The sequence below is a fragment of the Salvia hispanica genome, chromosome 2, assembly GCF_023119035.1.
Source record: "Salvia hispanica cultivar TCC Black 2014 chromosome 2, UniMelb_Shisp_WGS_1.0, whole genome shotgun sequence".
Taxonomy (NCBI): domain Eukaryota; kingdom Viridiplantae; phylum Streptophyta; class Magnoliopsida; order Lamiales; family Lamiaceae; genus Salvia; species Salvia hispanica.
The window spans coordinates 21,947,430-21,957,123 of record NC_062966.1 but is presented as its reverse complement, the minus strand read 5'-3'; the positions used below and the strand labels follow the sequence as shown (position 1 = coordinate 21,957,123).

The 9,694-nt window shown below is 36.3% G+C and overlaps 3 protein-coding genes across 3 annotated transcripts; 1 reads left to right on the top strand and 2 right to left on the bottom strand.

Annotated features, from left to right (window-relative positions):
- Window positions 1–1,173: 1,173 nt before the first annotated feature.
- LOC125208386 lies at window positions 1,174–4,386 on the bottom strand. Its single transcript, XM_048107989.1, has 6 exons — window positions 4,089–4,386; window positions 3,848–3,997; window positions 3,033–3,092; window positions 2,921–2,968; window positions 1,923–2,338; window positions 1,174–1,844 (listed from the first exon to the last, which is right to left on the bottom strand). Exons 1-6 carry the CDS (start codon window positions 4,348–4,350, stop codon window positions 1,233–1,235), a joined length of 1,548 nt encoding a protein of 515 aa, XP_047963946.1. The 5' UTR covers window positions 4,351–4,386; the 3' UTR covers window positions 1,174–1,232.
- On the bottom strand, window positions 4,356–6,212 carry LOC125206473. The gene is made up of 3 exons (XM_048105724.1): window positions 5,831–6,212; window positions 4,423–4,571; window positions 4,356–4,361 (listed from the first exon to the last, which is right to left on the bottom strand). Exons 1-3 carry the CDS (start codon window positions 6,210–6,212, stop codon window positions 4,356–4,358), a joined length of 537 nt encoding a protein of 178 aa, XP_047961681.1.
- Window positions 6,213–7,866: 1,654 nt separating this feature from the next.
- On the top strand, window positions 7,867–9,411 carry LOC125208536 (probable rRNA-processing protein EBP2 homolog). The gene is made up of 2 exons (XM_048108172.1): window positions 7,867–8,000; window positions 8,374–9,411. The coding sequence occupies exon 2, from the start codon at window positions 8,388–8,390 to the stop codon at window positions 9,258–9,260; it is 873 nt and encodes a 290-aa protein (XP_047964129.1). The 5' UTR covers window positions 7,867–8,000; window positions 8,374–8,387; the 3' UTR covers window positions 9,261–9,411.
- The last annotated feature ends 283 nt before the right edge of the window (window positions 9,412–9,694 follow it).

Here is a 9,694-nt window from a genome sequence, read left to right as displayed (position 1 = left end):
AATAAAATAAAGAGTAAGAAATAGCTTCAGGCAGTGATTCAAAAGCTCATTCTCTCCCTTCAAGTTCGACGGCGCCGTTCTCCCTCTCTCACTTCGACGGCGCCGTTCTCCGAGCGGCGACCAGTCAGCTAAGCTTGTTGTCGTCTAACCCTAGTTTATTGTCCGAACGAAGAGACCCTATATGGAGAAGGAGAAGGAGAAGGAGAAAGAGAACGAGAAGGGGGAGGGGAAGGGGAAGAGCACCTGCCTCTCAAAATCGAATCCGACTGAGAATCGACCTCAAGCACCGCCTCCTACTGAGAATCGACCGCAACCACCATCTCCGATATGAAGTGAAGCAAGTTTCTTGCAATTGTAAGACTCGTATAGGAATCGCAGGTCAAATCCACCACCGCCACTCTCGTCGGACCCTTTCCTGAAAGTTGAACGCTCCATAACTAGGGTTTGAGAGGAAGAGGAAGGAAGAAGATGAAAGATGAGAGGAAGGAAGGAAGATGAAAGCTGAAAGTTGAACGCTGCTCCGTAAACACGATGTGAGGAAATGAAATAAGAACCCTAATTCTATTAAATATTTCTGATTTTAAATTAATATTTACTAAAATAATTAAGGTTTTAATTATTGACTTAAAAATCATAATTAACATACTTAATTTGGTCAAAATTATGATTAAATCCGTTAACTGTTAAATATTAACGAAACTATTGACGGAGGACCAAAATAATCAAATTTCCATATGTTCAGGACCAAAAAATCCAAATGATAAAGTTTAGGATCAAAATCGTAAAATAGTCATATTCAGGACCAGTTTTGGCCTTTACTCTGAATTTATTTCAAACAATCCAATTTATACAAGACATGTTGCAACTTGAGCAGTAATATTAATTTTATTAAGAATAATCTTATTCATAGTTGTCTCAGTTTTTCGAGCGTTCATGGCGTCTCCTATCTCTATAAATTAATTTGGGGCTATAATTATCGTAGGAGATAACGATTGAGTAATATGAGAACTTTAATAGAATCAGTTTTTATTACTTACAGAAGAAAATGTTTATAGGGATTTTATTGAAACTATTTTGTGATAGGTGCACACATATTAAAACTAATATTATCACAATAAAATAGATTCATGTATAACATATAGTATAAATCAACATAGATAATAAAATGAAGTGTCAGAGTCCGGATATGAAAAAAATACAAGAGAAGTAACGATATATCTTGAAGTGGTGTGTTAGGGAAATGGACGATCCTTCTGCTTGCCGAAAATGCCATGGCCATAAGTGGAAGAAATGACATCCCTGAGAAGTGGGTACTGCAGCAGCACGAATGAAGAAATGGGCAGACAAGATAGTGCACCCACAGGCAACAGAACCCACGACTTCTTCCGCCCAAACACTAGATACACCGTCGCACTAAAGGCAATCATCATGAATAGGATGGAGACAAAAAGGGTGAATAGACCGATGCATAGTCGCTTGGGCAAAGCATTTAAAAAATCTTCTTCTGCATATCGTGATGTGTGGATGGACAAGAACATCAAGAGCGAAGTGGTGGATGTAAAGAGCGAAACTGCATCTGAAACTGCAAATACTGTAAACGCAGTTGAGTTGTGGATAGGATAAGGAGAGTCTTGTTTGTTGCCGCCGGGAACTGTGATGGCTGCAGCAAACACAACGGTGGCAATCAATGTTGCTGCAATAGTACATGAGGTTGCTGTATCTTTCATCCATTTCTCTCCTTCTCTTTTTAGCTTTTTGTGTTGTTTTGTAAATATCATCTTAGCTGTTTTCCCACTATGGTTTTTTTCTTCCTTCATATGAGGAGGAAGAAACTTACCAGCTTCCTGTTTAAACACCAAAAAAAACCATGAGTAATAAACTTACGAGTTTTCTATAGATTTTATGTATGAATATGAATATACCCGAAACCATTGTAATTCACGCTGCATTTGGAGAGCTGCGCCCGATACTAAATTGAGCTTGTGAGTGGGTGCCAAACGTGCGGCCAAGTGAAGAATAGAGTTACCAGAATTGTCGGTTTCATTTGAATAGTCATATGGTCTGCTTTGATACAAGAGATTGAACACTTTCTCACAGCAGTTCTTGACGGCCAAGCGGATAACACTCTGACCAGAAGAATCCGTAAAATAAATTGCAAGAGGATAAACCTCTACAATTTCTTCTACAACATCACGATTTCCTGTTTTGGCTGCGGCTAGAATGGTTTTTCGGCAAATCTCTGATGCAGTATCATAGTCTAACGATTTCATGTGTTTGCATAAGCATTTCACAAGCTCGAGTGCTTTCTCACGCAGCATTATCTTATTAATGCCGAACGCTGGAAATAGGATGATTAAAAAAACATATCATATAATATAAATTGCAGTCCTCAATTCAATAAGCAATAGTACTCCCCCCGTCCCTTAAATATTGACATAGTTTGATTGACCACATGTTTTAAGAAATGCAATGAAAAGTGATGAAAAAGTTGATAGAATGTACTTTTAAAGTACTCCTTCCGTCCCCCATAATTTGTCACCATTTGACCCGGCACGGATTTTAAGATATGTAGTAGAAAGTGGGTTGAAAAAGTTAGTGTCATGTGGGTCCTATTTTTATATATTAGTTTTATAATAAAATGTGAGTGTGAATGAGTTAGTGGAATATGAGGTCTACTACCAAAAATGGTAAAAGTGAAAGTTGACAAATTTTTAGGGACGGACAAAAATGGAAATAAGTGACAAATTTTCAGGGACGGAGGAAGTATTAGTTTTAATAAAATGTGAGTAGGAATAGATTAGTGGAATGTGAGGGCTACTACCAAAAATGGTAAACAGTAAAGTGTGACAAATTTTGTGGGACGGACGGAAATAAAAAAATGTGACAAAATTTTAGGGACGAAGGGAGTAGTATTTATTACCAGAGTGCAATTTGAGAACAAGTTTGCGCCACCATGGATGCTCTGTATCTGAAGAAATCAGATGATCAAAACCATATACTATGTTTGTAAGAAGTGGACATGAATCACTTACCTAGAATAGTTTGGTTCTCAATGTCAAATGATTTTGGCTTCATATTCATCTTCAAAATACCTTCAATTTCAAGAATGACTCAGCAAAGACAAATATGGAGTTATACTCCTTTTGTCCCATCAAAAATTAAGAAAATGATATATATTGAATTAAAGCAGAGAAAGTAAAGTATGAGAGAAGAAAAAGTAAGAGAGAAGAAAATAAGAAAGAGAGAATAAACTAAGAGATGAAGTTTTATTTTAAGTTAAAAAGGTAAATTGATCATTTGTGGTGGACAACTCAAAATGGAAAGTTGATCACTTGTGGTCAGTGACGTAGCCAGTACAGGAACAAGAGCGTATCCAGTATAAAAAGTAAACTTCTTATGCAAGGGAATACAAAACTTTCAATATTATATTTGTATTTATTATATAGTTTCTTTTCTATTTGAAAAATAATAAATATTTCCTTGAATAATTTATATTCGTTATTATATTTTTGCTAATAAGATTTGCAAATATTTTATTAATTATTTGGTTATTATATATTCTTTTTTCTTACTGTAAATGCAACTTCCAATAATTTATGTTCAAAAGATTTACTTTCATGAAATTTTATTACTACTATATAATTATTATATTTATATTAATATAAAATATTTACAATTAACAAAAATATCTAAATAAGATATTCTCCACTAACAAAAGAAAAGAAAAATGATCGATCGAATTTTAAAGCTTCAAATCAATATAAGTATCGCACCCCAAATCAAAAATCCTGGATACGCCACTGTTTGCGGTGGAACGGAGGGAGTAACTATTAGTACTACAACTTACACCAGTATATGAGACGTTTCCAAAAGCTGAATTGATCGTCGACACAGAATGTTGTGGCCTTCTCTGCTATCTTAACCAGAACTGTACTAATAGCCTCAGGATTCATCCTGACCATATAAGGATACTTGTGAACCAATTCCAATGCTATATCTGCTCACGCGTGTATATACTATATATAATTAGCAGTTTATTTGTTTGAAAGACTTGATTAATTATACATATGTGTTGATGAATTACTCACCGAAAAAGTCAGCACAAATCATCAAATCTAGAAGATCACATCCTGCATCACCAGCAAATGGATTGTTGAGATGATTATGATTGGTTTTGGAAATCAACAACTGAAGAATGTTCTTATGACCGCAACAAGCTGCTAAGTGATGGGGGAATCTGTCAACACAGTCTGAATGGTAGAGCAAGTCAGGATATCTGGTGACCAGCATTTCCGCGGCCTCGTAGTTCCCCATCACTGCAGCAGCGTGCAGTGGATTATCTCCATGCATATCTCTTAAGGCTAATACAGAGTCATCCGAGATCAAATCCAGCAGCTTCGACAAAAATTCCGGCTTCCTCACGGTGGCGGCGACGTGGATGGCTGTTTCTGAACTGTATCCCAGTTCCTGTTTGATGGCACTGGGGTCTTCATGCACAATTTTTTTAGCCGTCTCCCAATCACCTCTTAGTGCACTTCTATACAATGCCGTGTCCTCACGCCACCTTTTTCCTATTTTTATTACCACATCAACAATACCTTCACTGTCAATACATGACTAATTCCTAAGAGTGTCCACAGTGGGAGGGCCGCGGCCCACGGCACGGAGGTGGCTCATGCGCAGCCCCCCACTGCTAGAGCCTCGAGGAGGCGCGCCCCTCTACTACAGGGGGCCGAGAGCCGCGGCCCAACCCTGATTTAATTTTTATTTTATTTTTCGAAATTTGTTTATATATATCTTTCCATCCAATTTTCACTTCACACTCATTTTTACACCCTAAATTTCCTTCTCTACCATTTTCATACTATCAAAAAATGCAAGGTGGAGGTGATGATTCCCCCGATGAAAATTTGGTTTCAATTCACTCATTATTAAATTATGCAATTTTTTTAAATTACTATAGTCCAATAATTTTTATTCTAGTTAAATTAAAATATAACAAAAAATATAAAAAAATAATTTTAATTTGAGGCTTGGGCTTCCACCATTGTGGTGGCCAAGTTTTTTTTAAAAGGGCCAAGTTTCTTGGGCATGGCCAAGGAGGCCACCATTGTGGACACCCTAATATACAATTGCATTAAATGTTATTATTAGATATCACTAAGTTTATTTTTACTTCATTTTACAAAATCTGTTTATGAAAAAATGAAACCATTTTTAGATCGTTTATGAAGGTCACTTTTAGGGTTCATTTTAGAAGTACTATGACCTAAAACAATCGAAAATGACCTCCATATTTTCAAAATCAGGATTCTAAATATGAACTAAGCGTTGTCAAATAATGATAATTCAACATTTATGCATTAAGTATTAGTTCTATTTTGATCATATTCCTAGTACTCCTCCGTCTATAAAATAATGTCACATTTTTACTGTTGTTGATTTAAGAGATGTAAAATAAAATGACGGGTCTCACTTTATTTTATAAAGAAATGTGGTGTAATAATACAATGTAAAGTCGAAGATGGAAATATGCAATTATTTAGTGTAGACGGAGGCGAAGTATTTAAAAGTGCAATAGAATGATAAATATAGGTCTAAATCAGGGGTGGATCTATGCATGCTTAAGGAGGGGCATTTGCCCCCACCTCATATTTTCTCCCTTATATAAATATTGTCTTTCATATCATTTATTTCTTTTAATTTTCAGTAAATGTCCCTCCACAAGTTTTTAAATTATCTTTATAGATAAATTTGCTCCCGTCCCTACAAATTCTTGGCTCCGCCCCTGGTCTAAATCAACAGCATTGTGGCGTTATTGTGGTGTTACCTTTATATGAGACAGCGGCGCAAGGAGGCGAAGGTGAAGGCGAAGGCGAAGGCGAAGGTAGAGGTGACCGGGTTTCAGAAAAGTCGTCTTTGAGCTTCATCCACACGGCACTTGCGCTAGGCAAATTAACAACAGCTTCAATAACATCATCGGTGAGCGCGCCTAGTATCCAGCCCTTGATCAACCAATCGGTCCGCCTCCACGCGTCCTCGCGGTTTTCCGGTGGGGGAGGTGTCTCATCGATAAATTCCATCAAGTCCTGGCTTTTGAGAAGGCACAGCATCTGCTCGCTCCATGTCGCGTAGTTGTGCCGATTTTTCTCATCATAACCGAGCTTGGCGGAGACGAAGCTCGCCACGCTAACTGCTGCCAAGGTAGACATATGTTAACTTGTAGTACTAACATTTTAGTCTATTTATTTTCTTACATCACAAGGATTTTTAAAATATTACTTAGTTTGCTTTTGAATTCTTAATCTTAAGCAAACTAGACTTTATTCTAACTGTTGGGTCTTTATGTGATAGCATAACTTAAAGAACAAGTTATACGATAATCTACCAATAGAAAATTAATGGGTAATGCTTTATTTATTTCAAAATTAATACTCTTTATGTGATGGTATAACTCAAAGAACAAGTTATACGATAATCTATCAATCGAAAATTAATGGGTCATGCTTTACTTAATTTGAAAGGAAATATCCTCTCCGTCCCACAAGAATATGCACTTATGGTTGAACACAAATTTTAATGAACAATTTGCAAAGTGAGAAGAGGTAGAAAGAAAAAGTATTTAAAGTACTATTTTGGTCCTAAACTTATATAACCGAAATACGAAGTTGGTCCATATCATTCACTTTTTAATAATCGAGTCCTAAACGAATGAATTTTTTCGTTTGATCGGTCCTTTTTTTTACAGTTCCGTCAAAAACTAACGGTCAACGGACGATGGTGACATTTTAAAGTAAATTATAATATTAATAAATGATTAATTAAAATAAAATAAAATAGAAAATAAAAATAATAAGAAATTCACTTTATCTCTTTTTTTCTTCTCTTTCATCCCATCATAATTTTATTTTAATTAATCATAAATTAATATTCTAATTTAGTCAAAATTTCACTAATCGTCCGTTGATCGTTAGTTTTTGATAGAACAGTATAAAAAAGACCGATCCAACGAGTTTTCATTTGTTTAGGACTCGATTTTTAAGAAATGAATGTTCTTGACTAACTTCGTATTTCGGCTATATGTTTAGTAGGAGTACCAAAATATTACTTTACTCTAAAAAAAATACAGTGTAAAGTGCTTCTGATGACTTGCCCCCAGACCTATGAAGAATGTATAGATTTATTTTTATCTCTAGTAGTTGAAATCACCGCCACCAATGCGTGTCTTTGGGTCGAAGAGATGTCGATTTGTGCTTGTAGTTGGAGAAGTGGGAGGGCAAATTAGGTATAAAACTTGCTTTCAAATTTTCAGAGAAATTGAGAAAACCTTATACCCCCAATTCAACCGATAGTGATTTGTCTCAGTCGTCGATAGTCATTCCAATTCGAGTGAAATCCGGTTATTTTCTACCGGGTCCGCCGAAAATTTTCAGAGCTTCCAAACGTGAGAGAAGGAAGAAGAACCACCTACCAATCAAGCCCTTAGTTTATAATGCAATCATATTTTTGCAATTATTACATGTCATATTTCTTCATGATTGCATTATTTTTTTTCTCTTAAAACACATACTCATTCTAATATAATTAGTCCATTAAATAACACGGCCATCAAATAAGACAAATAAAGTAATTTTATTTAAGTGAATCCAATTAAATAAAACAATCCATTGAATTAAATCAATTAAACCCAGTTATCACAATTAAATCTTTTGTTAATTTTAGTATTTCTAAAATCAAGCTAATTGCGTGGATTAATTTTAATAGTACACAAATATGTAAGTCATACCATAAGTTAGTGGGACAAATAATTATATTAATTGGGTAATTCAATTAATTAAGTCCATACCAGTTTTTTGAAGCCCAACTAAGGCCTTCTCACAATTTAACCCACACAAATAAATACTATCAAAACCCTATACGCCCACCGCCGTCTTCATTTCTTAATTTTCTCCGGCGCCGCTGCAATTCTTCATCTTCTCCGTTGCATAATTTGTGTGCAGGTAAGTTTCTTCCATATTTTCCTATTTTCTAAATACAACAAAGACTCTTCAATGCAATTCAACAATTTTTGCAATTGTGAACAATTTTGAAATTCTTACTCAAAATGAGTTTTGCTTGTTGCTCTTATGAATTCCTCGTGTGAAGTAGCTTGGAATGATATTTTTGTAGCTTGTGAAGTGCTGTATGTTTTCAATTAATGTGTTTAATACACTGATTTCACAACGAAGCTGTTAAGTTTTGATGTTTATGATAATCTATCTAGCTAGCACCATGAATTTATCTTTATTTGGATAACTCTCCAGTTGATTTTAGTTTTTGGTGTATTATAATTGACCTCTGTAGAATGATTGAATTTTGGTTGCTATTTAACAGACCGAGAAAAAACTATGAAGCAGAATGATGAACTACTGAATAGTACTGAATTTGATATGGAAGATGACGATCCTGTTGTTTCCGAGTCCGAATCTGATTCGGACGAAGATGGGGACGTGAAGTTAAGCGAGCCTGCAAAGACTGCTGTGTATAACAAAGCTGGCTTGCTCGATAAACTTGGAGATATCTGCTGGCCAGAGAGTGTGGACTGGATACACAAGTTGTCGCTCGATATTGATCAAGATAATGAGGTGAATGTGAATGATGATCTGAACCGGGAGCTAGCTTTCTACACACAGGCACTAGAGGGGGCAAGGCAGGCGTTTACGAAATTCCAGTCGAAGGAGGTCAACCTGCCTTTCCTCAGGCCGTCCGATTACTATGCTGAGATGGTTAAATCGGACACGCACATGGAGAAGGTGAAGAGCCGCATCTTGGCAGAGAAGAGGAAGATGGAGGAGGCCGAGGAGAGGAGGAAGGCTCGGGATAACAAGAAGTTGGCCAAGGAAATTCAAGTGCAGAAGCAGAAGGAGAGGGCTAAGCAAAAGAAGGATGACATAGAGTCTGTCAAGAACTGGAGAAAGCAGAGGAAGCAGAGTGGTTTCGCTGCTGATGATAAGGATGGTGACCTGAGCTTGGCGTTTGAAGACGGGAAAGCGTTTCAGAGGTCGGGTAAGAAGAGGCCGGGAGTTGCTCCGGGAGATCGGTCTGGGGGTAAGGGCGGTGGGAAGTTTAAGAAGGGATCTGATAAAAAGATGAAGGGCAGAGAACGAAAGGACTCGAAGTATGGATTTGGAGGGAGGAAAGGGATGAAGAAGCAGAACACGGCTGAGACCACCGAGGATTTTCGAGGATATCGTCAAAGCAATAAGAAACAAAAGATATGAGATAAATGAGTTGTATTGTATTTGGCTTTTTTAGGTACTGTGATGATTATGATGAACTTTTGTTGTGAGGCTAGTTTAGCTTCTAAATTTTGTGATGGCAGTTGAATTCCTACTATTTTGAAGCAAGAGTAGTACTTTTTTGTTGTGACAATCTGTGTTTGTTTTTTTATCTCTAATGTGGTATTTTCTTTTTTCTTGGCAACCAACTAGTGTGTTTGCATTGTTTCAAACACGAAGTAGCACTAAAAAAAAATAATAATGATTGTTCCAACTTCCAAGTGAAATGGATGATCGACGTAGTTGAAGAGAAGACAAATGAAATATACATTCAGAAGGAAAAGGCATGGAAATCCAAAAACTATGATAGCTTAAAGCTGCATAGTTTTTTCAGTAAAAAATTTATAGCATTTTGATTGATTGATTTTTTAACATTA